General features: G+C 35.3%; 1 protein-coding gene across 2 annotated transcripts in view; it reads left to right on the forward strand.

Annotated features, from left to right (window-relative positions):
- The first annotated feature begins 11,845 nt into the window (after positions 1-11,845).
- The window catches only part of LOC143239239 (uncharacterized), a 93,296-nt gene continuing 85,133 nt past the window's right edge, over positions 11,846-20,008 (forward strand). For both annotated transcript variants that reach the window (XM_076480150.1, XM_076480149.1), the window contains exon 1: positions 11,846-12,188. In XM_076480150.1, coding sequence (XP_076336265.1) covers positions 12,077-12,188 — 112 coding nt within the window. In that variant the 5' untranslated portion in view covers positions 11,846-12,076. The remainder of the gene's footprint in view (positions 12,189-20,008) is intronic.

Consider the following 20,008-nt stretch of genomic DNA (forward strand, 5'->3'; position numbering starts at 1 on the left):
GATACCCACGGTGGGAAGAGCTCAGACAGCAGAATATATGGTTTTATTTTAACAACGTTTTAATTTTCAGTCCACTAAAATACAAACTACCTAATATACTGTAACTAAAGAATATTCAAGTTTTTCATGTTTTAGTAACAAAAAATAAAATATAGTTTAAAACACGTAAGACTTACAGACCATAACGTATGGTATACTCCCAGTGTCTCCGTACAAAAAATCGGGTTTCAATACCTGCATTGGACAGGGCAAAGATATTGTATAATTTTATGTCAACAGCAAAAAAAAAGTACCCGATTATGCTCCACAAGTCTGTTTATTTTGAAAGAAAATATTTGAGAAATTAATTTCCGTTCCTATACAAAAAGAGATGTTTTTTTGTTCAAATTTTTGTTGTAACTTTAAAAAGTAACTTACAAAACGTTTCAGGTAATCAAGAAATAAAGCCTTTAGCTCTTTTCTAAATAGATGAAACACCTTACGTTACAACTTGCTATTCATAATCATGTTATTAATTAATTCTTCATGGTTTCCAAATTAAAGATGTGTAAAGACAGCATTCCAATTTTATGTTTGTTTTAACACAATTAAAAATACAGTATCTCTTCGATTTGTACTAGAATCCCATTTTGTACTTTTAGATGGTGAAGTTTTGATTAGATCAAAGTTTTTCGATGTATGATTGCTAATAAACATCGAGATAGAATTATGGTTTGTAACGTATTAGACTAAATGTTCTATAATTGATAATCATTTCTGTAGGACAAGGGTGGGCAACTTATTTTTCATAGTGGCCACAACAGCGACTAATGAAAACAACGTTGGCCACACTATTAAAAAAAAAAAAGAAAGATGTTAGTTTAATCAAAATAATTGCATTTCAACTAACCTTCAATGTGAAAATTGATGGGGATTTTCATCAATAAGCATCTCGGCTCTGCCTCTAAATTTGTCAGTAAGCCGAGATATGTATCTAGACTTGAGAAAATCTAGTATAGAAAATGTTGACTCACACACCCATGTGGATCCAAGTATGGAAAATGATTTTGAAATTGCTATATTTACATTTATCAGAATAGTGAGCCACATCTTTCTGATATAATATTTTTGTTTACCTTTTATGGGTTCTTCACCTTGTAGGATAAGCAACTCGTCTTTAAATCCACACTTATCCAAAGACAAAAAAGATGTAATTTTTTTACTGACATTTCCTAAGTCAACTTGAAATGAATCATGCAAAAATTCAAATATCAATTTCAAATTTTTGAGATAAATTATTGATCCAGTTTACGTAGAGATCATCTTTAGCATAAGAGAAATCAGTCCTTTATTATTTTCTATAAAACTGTTCAACTTTGCAAAATGTGTCAAATCATTTTTTTTGTATTTGTTCCGCAAGGAGGTTTAGCTTTAATTGAAATTCATGAACAGACTGTAATTGCTCGCTTGTTATTTTACCTCTTCCCGGAAGCTTCGTATTCAAATTATTCAAGTGAGCTACCATGTCGCATAGAAAGTGCAAATCACACTGCCATGACAAAGCTTCAATTTTAGGGAACTTTTCAAATATTACTTTTTAACAACATACTCGTAATCCACAAAGGCCAAGCATTTCTTCCTTCACTTGAAGACTTGAAGTTACATATCGAACCCAAAATATCAACTGTGCAGTGTCACTAACATGTATTGACTCATCTAGCGCTAAAAAAAACAATCTTAATTGTTCAAACAACTGATTTTCTATGTCTCTCACTAACTCTAGCATTCTCCGAATTGTTCTTCGAATTAATTGCAAATTATTTACCTTTTGAAAAATATCATCTTTTATTTTTGAATCATAATTCTCCAACAGAGCTTCAATGACCACATTCAATATTTCTTTTACTTGTTCAGCATCAGAAAATGATTTGTTTTTGAGCTAGAATCTAAGCTACTTTATAACTAGCTAATGTAACTAGTTCTATCGATGATCTTTTTAGGCCTTCCTTTTGTTCGTGAAGTTGTGCTTTCAGACGGCTAATTTCATTCATACTATTTGTACTATCAACTGGAAAATTTACATGTAATTCGTTGTGAAAATTGTTAAAGTGTTGCTTAAGGTTGTATACTTTATTATTCCTAAAAACGTTGTTACGCAAAAGTTTCATTGTTGTGAAACTATTATAAAACAATATTTTGTTAATTAGTAATTCTCAGTGTGTTTTGTTTTGTTGTTGTTTGTTTTATTAAAAAGCTATCAAGGGTAACTGTTATTGTCCACATAACTGGTGCGTGAATCTTGTATATGCATAGACTATTGTGAAACATATTTATCAAATTTTTGAAATGGGGAGAATAATGCTCTGTAAGGAACATTTTATTTGGGATGGTTGTTTATTCGTTCACGAACAAGTATTCAAAAGAGAATTGTCAGAGATGAACTGTCTTCACCAGTTCGGGAGACTAAGCCTCCTATATACACCGCCCTAATCGTCAGAAAGGAAACAAGAAAACTCAGCCGGATTGAAGAACTTTACGCCATTTGTGGAGATTCCTTTTTTACCGACAGATAGGGGGCGTATTAACACCTAATAAGGTAGGGAGCTGGTAGCTAGGGCGCTTGAAGGATACTCTGACCAACGTTGGCGTTACTCTCCAGCAGTGACCCAAACCAAGAAAGAAAACTTCATGCCAGACTCAATCCATGCACGTTGTGACTACAGACGTCAACATCAACAACAAGAAGACACAAACCTGATTCGTAACAAGACACAAATTGTTCCAGACAGAAATTGAACGACTCATCGATACATATGAAATTGACTTAACTCATGTGTTTTACCGTTGTGCATGTTTTTGTTGGGTTTCTTTAAAGCTTTGCTAACCATGATTTTCTTTTCAGCAACTTTCGGGCACGGTCAGGGTAGATTTTTTGGCATCCTGATCGTGTAGATCTGTAGATCCAAGGACCACAGATCTCTGTCCTCTTGTGTTTTTATAAAGTCAATATTTAACCTGTCGCGGACCACCAACGGACCTTTGCCACCAGATGGCAGCATAATCTCGTTAACTTTAAATCTTGTCGGATTAGTCATTAATCACTATCCCAGTTAAATTTAACTTCATGAGTAGGGCGAAGAGAAGGTCTCTTCTGAGCGCCCTCGATTGCCTTGCGTCTCTTCTTGAGATGTTATGTGTTAAATCAGAATAGCTGCCACGATTTTTAGTTTAGTTTAGGGCGCTTGATTCACAACCTGCTAATCACGGAATTGAAAATTGTCATTGAACATGTTCACCCTTTCATTTGTGCGAAATTCCAAAACAAACAAACAAACTAAAAATGAATTATATTATAGTACGTGTGAAGAATGTTTATCCTTTTTCTAGTACTTCACAAAAACAATATATTTTTAATATTTATTCACTTTAAGTGGCCCTTTTTTAGCATTTTGACTTGTGTATACTTCTATACTATGCGTTTCTCAAAGAAATGTTAGTACATACTGAAATGTCTGAAGCTGCTATTTATTAATTGTTACAGAAAAAAAACCTTATTTGGAAAAGCAAATACACGAAAATAAAAAAAAATCATTTAACATTGCTTATGGATTTTTTTGTTTAAAATTTTAAAAACCTCTTACTGATAGTAAAAAAGGTAAATAATAATGTATTGTAGTGACACCTATTGGATTGAAAAGATATTTAATTTGTTTTTGACATATACAGTCATTTGTTTTTATTATGTAATATGATATTATTTCTTATTTAATCTATAATTTAAATTATATTTTCCCGAATATTCAAAGAGTATGTTGTAAATATAATTATAAATCTATAAAAAAATAAACAAATACAAACAACATAAAACCCCAACGGAACTGGGATTCGATACTTCCATATGGTAGTCAAGCACTATCAGGTTATTATGTTTTTTTCTAATATAATAATATCGTGTTCTAAATATGCTGAATTAATAAATAATTTTTTAATTCCCACCTGATTAGCATTTGAACTCAAGAATTTCGCTTGAGACAAGCTAATAAGCCAATTTGATTATTATTAAGAAAAAGTTTAACGTTAACGACAAAGGGGTCATTACGAACATAAAGTGCTTTTAATATGTAAATATAGATAGATTAGCTACTGCAAACGATACTGAGCTCAATTACAAACAAGACTTCTTGACAAACTTTCTATAAATGTTTGTCGTCTTCTCAGATAATGTCTATGCAGATCAAAACATAAAACCTTGTTAGACTTCCCTAAAGAAACTTGTTGTAATTTAATTTTTAAAATAATTTCTGATAAAAAAGAACCATTGGTTTGAGAATCTGTAAAACTGTAAACGTGACACTTTTCCAATTTTTAACCTCTGTTTGTTATCCTATTAAGTGTTCCGACAGATGTGTTTCATTTAATTACGGTGTTTTCTGAGTTGAAGGATTCTGTTTCGTAACGATACCCTCTACTTGACGGATGAGAGTGTTACTTCAGCTTGGGTTAAAGTGTGGATTTGGAACTCACTCCTATCTTAAGTTCTCTGCTGTGTTAGTTTTTCTGTCTCCATAAAGAAAGCTGATAGCTTCTTTCCTTAATGTGTCGTGTCTTTTGGCTCTACAACGTTTTGTTAAACGTTAACAATCTCAGTGCATGAATAGTTTCGTCGGAAAGACTTTTTTATATTATTCACACATAATTATGTCGTAACTGCATTACACTCTCAAATGGTCATAAATTCGTCGTGAACCCTTATATATATATATAGATACTGAGCATGTCGATCATAGACCACTCCTGCGGCATCATATCATATATTAGCTTATCTAAATCTATCAGATGAGGTACAGTTAACCCTTAGCGTCAAAGTAGTTGCGTAATATTCTAAGGTAAATTTAAAAACTCCAATAGTAAGGCACACATCAAAATTGTGAACAGTATGCAAATATAGTATCCTGTACTGATAACTGCAAAACGCTGAAAGATTCCGAACAACAGAAAACTTTTTGGGAAAATCAAATTTGACCATTAGATGGCGTTTCGGAGAATCTCACGAGGGAATTAACTTTGCTCAAACCAATGTTATTTCGAACTGATTGGATTTATATACTCAAACGATTGAGTGCCACTTTTCTTAGGCTAAAAAAAAAAAAAATTGAATGAGGGCTGAAAAAATATCGTTAATATTAGATATGATGGGAAATACTTTTGTATGCATACTTGCGTTTCCCACGTAGGGTCGCTGTCTATTACTTGGGTAAGCGACAGATGTTGGACAACTGGATGCACTAATGAAGATTTTGTATGTTGTACTCTATAAGACTGAAGATGTGCCTTCGATTGTTAACTTATCGTAAGTTGTGAAAATTGTTAGAACAATGATGAAACAATACACGATAAGATGAGAAACATTCGCTAGATATATGTATTAAAATACTCCAGGAATATCTTAGTGACATGCATGAAGGCTTGTACACATAAGGCAGGCAGCCGATTTAAATATACACAAACTTATACGTTGTAATCCAAGGATATTCGAGTTGTTTAAGCTCTAGTAGCATAAAAATTAAAACATAACGGTTTAGAACAAGGAAATAAGTTTTACAAGATGTAGCGTATGATAGCCCACTGGTTGTTCGGCGGTAAGTTTGAGGGCTTATGACGCTAGAAACTGGGTTTCGATATCCGCGGTAAGCAGAACACGTATAGCTAGTTGTATAATTTTGTTTTAAGAGCTAGCAAATAAGCATACAGTAAACTTTACATGTCCGTTTACTTTTGAAAAAAAAAATGGTTGAGAAACGTTATTTTCAGTTCTCACACAAAATATGTTTTTCATATTTACAAGAAGTTTACAAAAACGTGGCTCTCCTTGAAAATGTTAATTTATTATATCTTTTATTAGATAACAGAAACATATCTAAAACTATATGTTTTTAGAACGCACTCGACGAGATCTGTTCGAATATGATTTCAAATCGTAATTTAAATTTTTTACATCTTCTTATTCCAATTAACCTACAAAATGATCAAACAAGTTTCTCTGCAATTGTTAAAACATATATGAGAAATAAGAGTTATTGATTGGCCAGGTGAATCACCCAATATCGTTCGATTGAAAATTTATTGGCTGAGTTAAACCGATTAAGGAAAGATCACAAGCCAAACACGGAAGATGAACTTTTTTGTAGTAATCAAAGAAGAATGGTAGTCAATAGTGCAGGAATATCTCTACAAACTTATTGAAAGCAGACCACGTTGATGTGAAGCAGTACTGAAATACATTTATTGAAAGCAGACTACGTTGATGTGAAGCAGTACTGAAATACATTTACTGAAAGCAGACCACGTTGATGTGAAGCAGTACTGAAATACATTTACTGAAAGCAGACCACGTTGATGTGAAGCAGTACTGAAATACATTTATTGAAAGCAGACCACGTCGATGTGAAGCAGTACTGAAATACATTTACTGAAAGCAAACCACGTTGATGTGAAGCAGTACTGAAATACATTTATTGAAAGCAGACCACGTTGATGTGAAGCAGTACTGAAATACATTTATTGAAAGCAGACCACGTTGATGTGAAGCAGTACTGAAATACATTTATTGAAAGCAGACCACGTTGATGTGAAGCAGTACTGAAATACATTTACTGAAAGCAGACCACGTTGATGTGAAGCAGTACTGAAATACATTTACTGAAAGCAGACCACGTTGATGTGAAGCAGTACTGAAATACATTTACTGAAAGCAGACCACGTCGGTATGAAGCAGTACTGAAATACATTTACTGAAATACATTTATTGAAAGCAGACCACGTTGATGTGAAGCAGTACTGAAATACATTTACTGAAAACAGACCGCGTTGATGTGAAGCAGTACTGAAATACATTTACTGAAAGCAGACCACGTCGATGTGAAGCAGTACTGAAATACATTTACTGAAAACAGACCACGTTAATGTGAAGCAGTACTGAAATACATTTATTGAAAGCAGACCACGTTGATGTGAAGCAGTACTGAAATACGAGGGTATGTTGACTAAATATTAACTTGTGAAACTGGTTTGTGTTATTTTGAGTTTCATTGGTACGTTTCATTATTCCAGAGAATCTTCTTGTTGAAATAAGAAAATCTAATAAACTACAGCTGGTGTTCAACACGTTTTATAAGTAAATGTAACTAAAATAATAAAGAGTTCAGGTACTTACAAAAGCCAGTGTTAAAATTACGATTTGAGAATGTTTGTTTGTTTGTTTTGAATTTCGCGCAAAGCTACTCGAGGGCTATCTGCGCTTGCCGTCCCTAATTTCGCAGTGTAAGACCAGAGAGGGAAGGCAGCTAGTGATCATCGCCCATCGCCAACTCTTGGGCTATTCTTTTACCAACGAATAGTGGATTGACCGTAACATTATAACGCCTCCACGGCTGGGAGGGCGAGCATGTTAGGTACGACCAGGATTCAAACCCGCGACCCTCGGATTACGAGTCGAACGCCTTAACACGCTCGGCCATGCCGGGCCCGTACGATTTGAGATCATATTTGAACAGATGTCGACGTGACCGTTCTGAAAACAAATAGTTTTGTTTATTTGTCTGTCATCTTATATAAGATATAACAACTTAACATTTTCAAGAGGAGGTACTTTTTTCTGTCTACCCTGTATTTTGGATATTTAAAAAGTAAAACATAAGACATTTCAGTTAATCAAGAAAAGAAGGCCCTTAGATCTCTTCTGATTAGAAGAAACATCTGGAGTTATAATTTGATTTTCATAATCACGTCGTTATTAATTAATTATTAATGTGTAAATATAACATTCCGATTTTATTTTGTATCAGCTGCAATTAACAATACAGCAATGCTTTGTACCAGACACCAATATTTAGACTGATTGTATGTTAAAATATGACAAAAACTGCATTCGTATACAGTACTAATAATCTAATTTGAGTGTAAAATACACAAATTGACGAAGAGAAAATCGAGGGGGGTTTACTAAACATAAAGAAACATCGTGTTTGGCTATATATTTGTTTATCAAGGTCCTTTTAGTTTATCCATTACATATCGTATATATCCATACAAGTATAAAACCAGCATATTGGTTTTCTTTTTTAATGCGTGCTACGAGGAATTTAAAATAGATGAATTCATTAAAATTTGATGTTTTCTGGATTATAAATAAATCTAAAGCTTTCTCGCTTCCCCAGTTTATACGATTTTTATGTTAGGATTCATGGGTTGTTATTGCCGTATAAAAAAAACACATTGTATATAAAAGTTCGCTGGTGAAAGACCAACTGACATGTTTTGTCATCGAAAGAATGTTCTTATGGTATTTCAAAGACACAGCCTATTTCAGGTCTGTTGTTATTTCTGTCTTGCCTTTAATGAACTATTATAATCGTATCTGTTTTGATAAATAGGGCCCGGCATGGCCAAGCGTGTTAAGGCGTTCGACTCGTAATCTGAGGGTCGCGAGTTCGCATCCCCATCGTGCCAAACATGCTCGCCCTTTCAGCCGTGGGGGCGTTATAATGTGACGGTCAATCCCACTATTCGTTGGTAAAAGAACAGCCCAAGAGTTGGCGTTGGGTGGTGATGACTAGCTGCCTTCCCTCTAGTCTTACACTGCTATATTAGGGACGGCTAGCACAGATAGCCCTCGAGTAGCTTTGTGCGAAATTAAAAAACTGTTTTGATAAATAACTTATAACTTTCTAGGCTCGGATAATAATAAATTGGCTTAAAAGTAATTTGAATTAGGAAAAAAAAACGTAACTAAATAGAATATTTTGACTAAATTAAGTTTAATATTAATAATCTGGAATGCAAGTTTAATATAATACAACTACTTAGAGTTGTGTTGAACAAGTGGTTTGCTCCCCTCTAGAGACTTGAAAGAGAGTTTAATATTTCCACAACTGGTTTCGATTATTTCACATATTATCAGTTGTAGCTTCTCTTAAAGCACGAGATCGCTGGATTCCAATTTTTAAGTCCGTTTATAAAAACAATCGACCATGATAACTCACTAGAAAGGAACTGTGCCAGGTGTATATAATAGTGGTCCATATTGCCAGGTGTATATAATAGTGGTCCATATTGCCAGGTGTATATAATAGTGGTCCATATGCGGAAATAGTAAGTAAGCAATTTTCGTCAAATAGTCTGAGATGCCAGAAATCAATTTCGTTTAGAATTGCTCTGTTTAACGCAAACGGTGGTAGTGATAATATTTTGTTTCCCCTCAGTTACCTGGAGATCGTAATAGAAGTGTTTTGAAAATGATTTAAATTTTACTATTACAAAATTTCATCAGATCCAAAATACTCCAAGAATTTTAAATAGTTTAAATCTAATTTAATATCTGTTTTTTTTTTACTAGAGTTACTTGTGAAGTTGAGTTGGCAAACGAGAACTAAAATGTAAACTCGCTTCCTCAGCACAATTTCTAACTTAGAATTAACCAATTTTATTGAATAAAAGTTACTTAACCTACCCGCCAAAAGAACACAACACAGTTTTAAAGTTTACCTTTGATTAAAAGAAATATGTGAAGTTATTTTTTCTTTTAATTATATTGAATTTTGTCGTACTCATCTATTAAAATGATTATTTTGTGTAGTACGTGGCCTAGTTGTCAATGTGCCAGGCTGGAAATAAGTTTGTTTGTTTATTTAGAATTTTGCGCAAAGCTACACGAGGGCTATCTGCGCTAGCCGTCCCTAATTTAGCAGTGTAAGACTAGAGGGAGGGCAGCTAGTCATCACTACCCACCGTCAACCCTTGGGCTGCTCTTTTACCAACGAATAGTGGGATTGACTGTCACATTATAATGGCCCCACGGCTGAAAGGGCGAGCATGTTTGGTATGAAGGGGATTCGAACTTGCGCCCCTCGGATTACAAGCCAAGTGCCTTAACCAGCTGGCCAATAATTTTATTATATATATATCATATCTGAAGCATGAAGGAGATTTTTATTCTAAACATTTTGTTCTTTGATCAGCTTTATCCTACTCTTGAACTGTGTGTATTTGTATATTCCTTCAAATTATGAGGCAAGGTCGGGTGGTTATGACGATCAACTTTCAATCTCAGGGTCGAAGGCTCGAATCTCCGCCTCCGAACACGCTCGCCATTTCAAACGTGAAAGCGTTATGATGTTACGGTCAATTCCGCTATTAGATAGTAAAACAGTAGCTCAAGAGTTGGCAGCGGGTGGTCTTGATTAGATAAATTATGAACGGCTAGCGCAGTTAGTTCTCCTTACACGAATTTCGAGACCAAGAAATCTTCAAATTATAAAACCAAATAATCAAAACGTCTTATGAAAATATAGATTGAGTGATTATTCTTGAAGACCAATTAACCTTTAAAATTTTCAACGATAATTTCCTTCAGACAGTGATTTGGCTTAGATCATCTCATTTCTATAACTTTCATACGGTTATTAACTAACATATACGTACACCTCTGTTGTTTGTCTTACATATCGGTTTAATAAGCTAAGTATTAACTTACGAAGCTAAATTTCGAGGTTCAATCCCCGCAGTGGAAAAGGCGGAGACTTTTCGTTTTATAGTATTGCGCTCAAAGACAAATAGAGTAAATGATTTCTATGGTTACTGCTCAAGTTAATCACGAAAATACAAAGTGGGCTGTCTTTGCTCTGCCTACCACGGGTTTTGAAAGCTGGTTTTCTATCGCTGTACGTCCTCAGACATACCGTTGTGCCATTGGGGAGGCGTTGTTATGGTCCGGAGAATATTAATAAACTTAGCAGATTAAAAACCTTCCTGACGATTTTTCTCATGGCTGGAAGTAGAACGAATATGTTTTGAACAATGTGCCATCGTCGTTGTGACGATGAATCAGATTTTTTTTTTAGCTTAGCCACATTTGGCTATCTACTGTGTCCACCAGAGGGAATCGAAACTCGAATTTTACTGTTGTAAGCCCGCAAACTTCTGGCTGTCGGCAAAGAAGGTTGTTCGGAAGTGATGGAAATAAGAAGCTATGACGAAGACAAAGTATTGTTGTTGCTATGGCAATAAGGAAACATTATTTACTCTTCCCTGGTCTTTACCAGGCGAAATACATACTTTAAAAGGCTTTTATAATTACCAAGTAATAACTAAAAGTACATACTTTTAAGTAATAACCGTTTTAATATGTTTAATAGTAGTATAACACATCTTTTAAAGTTTCGTACGATTCTCTATTTCACCACACTGTATTCTATGCCTTATATTAACTCTATCAAATATTTTTTTTCTATCTGATATTCTATTTGTTAATATTGAAATTTGTTGCTTTGTTAACACATTACTTAGAATTAGATATAAGTAACATAATTCTTGATTGTACACACTTACAGCTGAAAGTATTCTATTAATACAAAGGTACCGAACGTCTTATAATGCGCAATAGTTAAAGCAGCCGTTCAACGCACGGGTAAGACAGAGAGACCCCGAGGGTAACATAAATGGGACGGATCAGAAGAATTATTTCCTTTACTTTCTCTCCGAGGAGCTTTAACTGTACATACCAGGTTTGGTGACAACCGGTCTAGAAGTTCGTCATTTATGGAAATCAGAAAACAATCGTCTGTGAAAAAAAAAAAATGCAAAAAAAAGGAAAATAAATAAGCCTAAACTTAAACAGTTAACATATAATAACAAACGCACGGAACAACGCACTGAGCTTATGCATTCATTTAGAGATATTTAATATTTATAGTGCGGAGAAGTTATTCCAGTCATGCTGTCTGTGATTTGGTAGTTCTCATTGCTACCGACAGAGAGCGAAACAAGTAACGGAGATTTAAAACGTTTAGTAGAGGATCGAGCGTTAGTCACCTTTCTAACTGAGCTGCGGCTGAAGGTAGAACTTTTAACCTGCTTAGTTCTACCTGTACGGTAGTTAGGCCTTCTGAGTAGGGGAAACGTAGACGAAAATCGTGTAATCAAAGAGTAAACAAGTTTTATTGTCTGTTGTTGTTCGTTTGTTTTTCAGACTAATGTGAGCTGAAAGTTTATTGTTTTTCCTAATTCGGAATCTGTGATTTAGTTTTAGTAAATATAAGTCATGCCACCGAATTTTCTGACAACGCTTCTAGTGGGATGGCTGCTCTTGTCACCTGAGCATCGGACTGACGCTGGACCAATGCCGATGTCTTCTTCCGAGTCTTCGGCTCAAGGTAGTATTCTTTACCATGGAATGTTCTAGAACTGCTATTAGGAAGTATTAATTAGGAAGCTCTCTTGCCATACTTGGTCCAGTAAGAAACAGAAGCGAGGTTTATATTAAAATAAGTTGCATGATGCTTGTCACACTTTAAGAAAAAACAAGGTAGTGCGTAATAAGAAATTATTGATATGAGAGGAACTTAGAGTTTTCACGCAAGGCTACACACAGGGTAATTTGCACATTATATTGAACTGATAGTCTAAAAGGAAAGTATACAATCAACAGTGTCAACCACAAACTCATGGGCGACTCTTGTTTGACCGAACTTTGGCACTTGATCATCATTCGCATAGCCCACTAACAGTCCCAGAATGTTGATCGTATTTTTGCATCAGCGGGACATGAACCTTAAATCATCTGATTCATAGTCCAAGCATGCCCGCGACTAGGCCTCGCCCGGCCCTATCGATATGAGCAAGTGCTTAAAGAACTTCTGCCAATAGAATACTGAACGCTGTCTTTAAAAGTTAAAAAAAACAACTAAAATAGGCAAGAATACTAAATCGAAATTCATTAAATATAAAGAAAATTAAAAAACAAAACTAATATTTGCAAGTGAGGAGGAACTTGCAATAAATCAATTGTTTGTATAAAGGTCGAACTGTGTTAGAACTTAAGTAAAGATGAGACAGGCCATTGTATGGTCGTTTTTCTTCACCGAAGTCTTAAAGCGAATATGCTTTGACAAGAAATTTTAGTAATAAAATACGAACTTTTCTTGTTACGTGCTCTGATATCTCCGTTTGAAATGAAATATGTAATAAATTACAAAAATACAGTGTATTGCTTATAGATTATTTCACTTTTGAGTCTTGTTGGTCTATGATGTCTTAAACAAACAATGCCCACAAAAGTTGTATGTTGTGCACGTGTAGAACAAAACCTCCATCTAAATAAAAGCAACTTCAGCTACAAATAATGTGCTCGTTACAGAGAAAGAAAAATGATGAAGAATTGCCTTAGAGATGGCAAGTGTTACAGACTAATTTCCCTTCTTCTAATCGTCAAATCTATGTTAAAGATAACTATGCCCGAACTTTAGTATTTTCAATACCAATCATTCAAACTGTCTTAACAATCATAAAAATTTTGAACGTGTTTGTTGAGAAAGAACGTCTTCTCATCAAATAAGGCCTGACATTGCCAGAGGGCGCTCGACTCGTAATCTCAGTATCATGGTTCAAATCCTCGTTATATCGAAAATGCTCGCTCTTTCAGACGAAGGTACGTTATAATGTGACGGTGAATCTCACTGTTCGTTGGTAAAAAATAGCCCAATAGTTGGCGGTGGGCGATGGTCACTAGCTGCCTTCCCTCTAGTCTAACACTGCGAAATTAGGGACGGCTAGAGCAGATAGCCCTCGTGTAGGTTTGCGCGAAATTCAAAACAAACAAACAATCTCATCAAACACAGTGTGAGATTTTTTATTCATTATTACTGCAAGACATTTGTACAAAATGCTGTGAGAATGAATCTTCCAAACAGACCGGCCTACTTACATAAATGTTATTTAACTATTAACCCTGCTTAACAACGACAAAGTTTTTATAGTATATTCAAAGCATCGATATAGATAAGTGTGTGATATGCTCTATCTATTTTCTCTATACTGTTCTACGTTTACTTTAGTTATTTGTCATGGTACTGTTATATATATATATCAGTGCTCTGTTACACATTTGACATATTGTTCTTCATGGCAACTATAGAGATAAATATACATTTACATATCAGTGTCTTATTATTTCTCTGGCATGTTATTATACTTTATGGTGTCTATATAAATATATATACTACATGGCCAAAAGTACGTGGATACATGACCATTACACTAATATGTGCTTCTTGAACATCTCATTCCAAAACCATGGGCATTAATATGGAGTTGGTCACCCCTTTACTGCTCTAACAATCTCCACTCTTCTGAGAAGGCATTTCACTAGATTTTGGAACATGGCTGTGGGGATTCTTTCCTATTCAGCCATAAGAGCATTAGTGAGGTCGTGCACGGATGTCAGACGAGAAGGCCTGGTTCGCAGTTGGCGTTCAACTTCATCCCAAAGGTGTTCGATGGGTTTGAGGTCAGGACTCTGTGCAGGCCAGTCAAATTTTTCCACACCAACCTCGGCAAACCATGTCTTTAAAGACTTCGCTTTGTGCACGGAGGCATTGTCATGCCGAAACAAAAAAAGGGCCTTCCCCAAACTGTTGCCACAAAGTTGGAAGCACACAATTCTTTATAATGTCATTTTATGCTGTAGTATTAAGATTTCCCTTTGGTGGAGCTAAAGTGCCTAAATCATGAAAACATCCCCAAACCATTACTTCTCCTGCACAAAACTTTTCTATGCATTCAGGCAGATAGCGTTCTCCTGGAATCCGACAAACCCAGGTTCATCAGTCAAACTGCCAGATAGTGAAGAGTGACTCATCACTCCAGAGAACTCTAGTGTCCAATGGCGGTGTGCTTCATACCACTCCATACAACGTTTGGTATTGCACATGGTGATCTTAGGCTTGTGTGTGGATGCTCGGCCATGAAAACCCATTTCATAAATCTCACGACGAACAGTTCTTTTGCTGACGTTGCCTTCAGAGGCAGTTTGGAACCCGATCGTGAGTGTTGTAACTGCGGACAGACAATTTTTATGCACTTTTGCACTCGGTGGCCCCGTTCTGTGAGCTTGTGTAGCCTACTGCTTCGTGGCTGAGCTGTTGTTGCTCCTAGACGTTTCCACTTCACAATAACAGATGACAAGGGCAGCTCTAGAAGAACAGAAATTTGACGAACTGACTTGTTGCAAAGGCAACATCCTATGACCGCGCCATGTTGAAAGTCTTAAGTACGACCCATTCGACTGCCAATGTTTTTCTATGGAGATTGCATGGCTGTATGCTTGACTTTATGCATCTGTTAGCAATGAGTGTGGCTGTAATAGCCGAACCCACAAATTAGAAGTGACCATGTAGTGTACATATGTGCAAGTTTAACTTCCTTTACATTACGGGCAGTAATATACAATTTTTATTATCAAAATTATATCTAAATAAATATTTTACAAACATGTTTTCTAAAACTTAATTATAATTCAGTAACAGTATATGTGTAGAAAATGACTGTAATATTTATAGTATTTCACTAAAACAACGTTTTGTATGTAAATTAGGTCAACTGCTTCAACTATAGCTTGACTGGCACATTAACTTCTGTATAAATGTATCTCAGAACGGCTGGTATGGGTATTAATTAATACAGTATTGATAAAGACAGAACAATGGGACCTGGCATGATCAGGTGTTTAAGGCGTTCGACTCGTAATCCGAAAGTCGCGGGTTCGAATCCCGGTCACACCAATTATGATCGCCCTTTCAGCCGTGGGGGCGTTATAATGTGACGGTAAATTCCACTAATCGTTGGTAAAAGAGTAGCCCAAGAGTTGGCGGTGGGTGGTGATGACTAGCTGCCTTCCCTCTAGTCTTACACTGCTAAATTAGGGACGGCTAGCACAGATAGCCCTCGAGTAGCTTTGCGCGAAATTCAAAATAAATAAAAAAACAAAGCTTCGATCTTACTAGGTCATCTTCAGGTTAAGAAAGATTGACTTTTGTATACTTTTAAGTTATGTTCAAATTTTCTTCTTGATGAATCCTTTTCGATTAGAACATGATAAACCTGATTCTCAAAGATGTATTTCTACTCGGTCAACTGTATGTCCCTGCTAATTATTAACTGTGATGGTACAGGCGCTGAATTTGAATACGAATTTTGGGGTCTTTTTTTTTGTTTTGGACTGTCATCCTGGTCTTGGGCCATGTTAGCCTGCTGAGCTGAAGAAGCGCGCTTTAGTTTGCACATTTTTAAAAGCGAAATGTGCTGCGGGTAAAACATGGGGTTATTATAGAGTTGTGGCCAAAGGTTCCGATTGAACAAAATTTGGTGATATTGCACATCAATGTGTCACCTTGATAACCAAGCAAATATAATAGCGATTTTCAGCCAATGAATATGATATTTGTGGGCCAGATATCAAAAGTTGGGCGGCTTCTATAACTCATTCTATCTTATTATTCGTGATGGCCACTACCAAACTAACCTCAAATCTAATTATTTGCCCAAAGTAGCTCATTTTCCGTTTAAATATATATAAACGACTGGAAGATTTTAAAAAGACAAACTGTGTTTCGTGCAATTTGCGTGTTGATGTGTACCGTAACAGACGAGATAAACGTTTTATACAGTATATATATATATATTATTTATTTATCAGTGCTGTATTAGTAATTTAACATGTTACTGTACCTCTTACTTCCTATATATATCAGTGCTCTATTATTTGTTTGACATAGTACTGGAGTTTTTGCAGTATTCTATTATCATTTTACTGTCAGTTTTACCACAAGATCTTGATACGTCAAAGGCTCACAACTTTAAAAGGTGATAACTTATCTCATTATATTGCTTTACGTTGACTGTATTGCTTAGCAACACCAAACATGCTCGTCTTTTCAGCCGTGGGGACGGTATAATGTGACGGTGAATTCCATTATTCGTTGGTAAAGAGTATTCCAGGAGTTAGAGGTGGTGGTGACGACATGACCTCAGCTTGTGTTTAATTATAACAATCCATGTCATCGGTAGAAGCTTGCTAGCATAGGTAAAGAAAAAAAAACAAAAGATAAGCTATTTAGGACAGAAAGAAGGCATATAGCTATCACGACCCACCGCCAACTCTTGGGCAACTCTTTTTACCAAAGAATGGCGGGATTGACCAAACTTTATAATGCCTCCAGGACCAAAAGGGCGAGCATGTTTGGTGTGACGGGTATTCGAACTCGCGATCCTCAAGGTGTGAGTCGAGCGCCTTAACCAACTGACCATGCCGGGCTCCAAATGGTTGACACACGAGTACAAATGACTACATTTATTTCGGAACTACTGAGAATTTCAATTAATAACGTTCACATTTCTTACCGCTACTATAACTGCTAACTTCCAAAGCTTTTTCTTGTTTGTTTTCAGAAAAATCTAAGCTTCCTAAGTTCAAAACAAAAGCTAGATAAAAGTCTCCAAGAAAAGTTTATTGCAATTGTAATCAAATTTTCATAACATGCTTTCTTCACGTTTTAATATATTTATTGATGTTTCAATATAACTTGTTAGTATTAAATATGTTTTTCCGTTATGCGCAAAGCTTGTCCACAGCACAAGAATCGAACCTCGAAATCTAGTTTCATGAGCCATCAAGCTTAATGCTGAGCCACCCACTGGTTTACTTAATTGAAAACAGATAAAAAAATGTATTGAGTTTTTACTTTGTTTTTAAAATTCAGTAAACACCGGTACTTGTTTATTGTTTGTAACACGACCTCAGCTTCCGTTTAATTATAACGATCTATGTTATTGGTAGAAGCTTGCTAGGTTAGGCGAATTAGAAACAACAAATGATAAACTATTTAGGATACAAATGTAAAAATTAATTCAGTTTACTGTCGGTTCAGTTGTTAGTCTTACAGTTGACAACGCAAAAAGTTCAGATTTCGATATTCGTGGTAAGCAAAGCACAGATAACCCATTGCGTAGATTTGTGCTTCATAACATAGAAACAAACGAACAGTCTCTGATTTATAGAATAAAAAACTGATACTTGCTCTTGGTCAACACTAGCGACACTAAAAAGTAATGTTAACATCCTGAGTCACAGTCATTTCTTACTTTTTCTCTGCCTGAAAAGCAATGTTTACAGTCTCAGTGTAGGAAGAATTGCTTCTTATACGTGAAGATTTCACAATTAGCCTCCCAGTATAGTGGTTTACATAATGTGATCTGGACCAGTAATAAGTAGAAAAGTGCTTGAAGACTGAAATCCGAATGGCCTTCCATTGGAGCTGATGGGCAGAACATAGGCAGAAATAAAGTACAATTATGTGTGTACGCAGAAGCTTATAATGGAATGGAGTCGTCAATATAGACAAGAATTTCGTTTTTTCGACTTTACGAGGAACATACAGACCATATTTAGGAGCACTAAACCTATCTGTGTCATAAAGTATTTTCTTTCTTTTACGGAGCGTGCGTGTTCTACAAGTTAGCTGTTATTTTGTCAGCAACAGCTGAATGGACGTTGAGCTACTTTTAAATTATTTTTTTATTGATAATAAGTGTTCGTATTTGTTATAGTTCATGAACTAGTGACAAGTGGACTTCAAATGTCCTTATCTATACGTCGTAGGCCTCTACCGATGGAGGGACGGATACCCAACCATGATTGTAGTCTAATAAAATATTTTCGTGATTGTCGAACCTGAATCTGCATCGGATTTTGTGTTTCTTATTCCCCCTTCACAAAGCTCAAAATTTCGTGGTCGCCATGTTTGAAGCTGTGTTCATATCCACACTCATAAGTTAGCGGAACCAAACTTAGCAAATATGCACATATATCATGCTTTCTTTTAGAGAGGAGCCATCACCATCCCCTTGGGATGGCTTTAGAAACAATTTGGGTTAATGGAAAATCTTATTGGCTACATTGGGGACTCTATGAATCATGAGAGGCCTTAGAGCCCCACAGCGAAGAGCGGGAATTTTATAGTTGTCTCGTGAAATTATCCAGTTACAACCTTTAATAAAACAAAAAATATTGTATGGCACCAATAGGTATAAATACGGTTTCTCACTCCCATCAGTTAATTATATTATCAAAATACTACTGCGAAAAGTCCAATAATTCTTACTGATAGTTAAACCTATCTTTACAAAATATAAATCTCTCACGCAGAAGTTAGTTCACTGAATTATAATGCACTTTGATCATGATAGATATCAACCAGTTTTAAAACTTTCACGAACTACGTTATTATCACAATATTTTTGTAAAAATGTATTGAACCTGGACATTACTAACATTGATAGTTTTTATAGATTTGAATGAAACCTACGTAATACTTTGAAACATTCATTTACAAGTAGCAATAGACAACAAAAACAAAATACTCATTGTCCTTTTGGGCATGGTATTTGTATTTCTAAACAAGGAAATACTTCATATCCGCATTCTACATAATGTGTTGCATAAATATAGAATTCAGAGCTTTAAAGGTTTGTTTTGAATTTCGCACAAAGCTACACGAGGTCTATCTGAAATAGCCGTCTCTAATTCAGCAGTGTAAAACTAAAAGGAAGGCAGCTAGTCATTGCCACCCACCGCCAATTCTTGGGCTACTCTTTTACTGTCACATTATTACGCCGCCATGACTAAAAGAGCGACCATGTATGATTTGACATAGATTACGAGTCAGGCGCCCTAACCTTCTGGACATGTCGTGCCCTATTCTTAAGTTCCTTATTCTCTTAAGATGATATTAAGATTAAATATAAAATGTTGTTTACTGAGCTGTGTTACTGAAAGCATTTTAACCTTTGAAAAGTTCATTTTTGCTCGTAATTATTTGTGGAGTTATCTACCTCTAGTCAGTTTTTATAATGAATTCACTATATTAACTTCTACAAATTTTTAATTATTACTTATATTATTTTTGAGGTAATCTAACAGCTTCATTTTATCATATTAACATAACACAGTTATTGAAACGAAAAAGAGAAAGTATTATATTCGATTTTTTCCCCCAACACTTGTAAAAAACTACTTTATCGTATACAATCTGACTACAAATCACATTGCTAGTGCTTTATTTGTGCTCATAAATTGATCCAATTTTATCCTTTAGGCATTCCATAGATCACAGAAATCGCTATAAAATGAATTCCGACA

The sequence above is a fragment of the Tachypleus tridentatus genome, chromosome 13 (assembly GCF_004210375.1).
Source record: "Tachypleus tridentatus isolate NWPU-2018 chromosome 13, ASM421037v1, whole genome shotgun sequence".
NCBI lineage: Eukaryota > Metazoa > Arthropoda > Merostomata > Xiphosura > Limulidae > Tachypleus > Tachypleus tridentatus.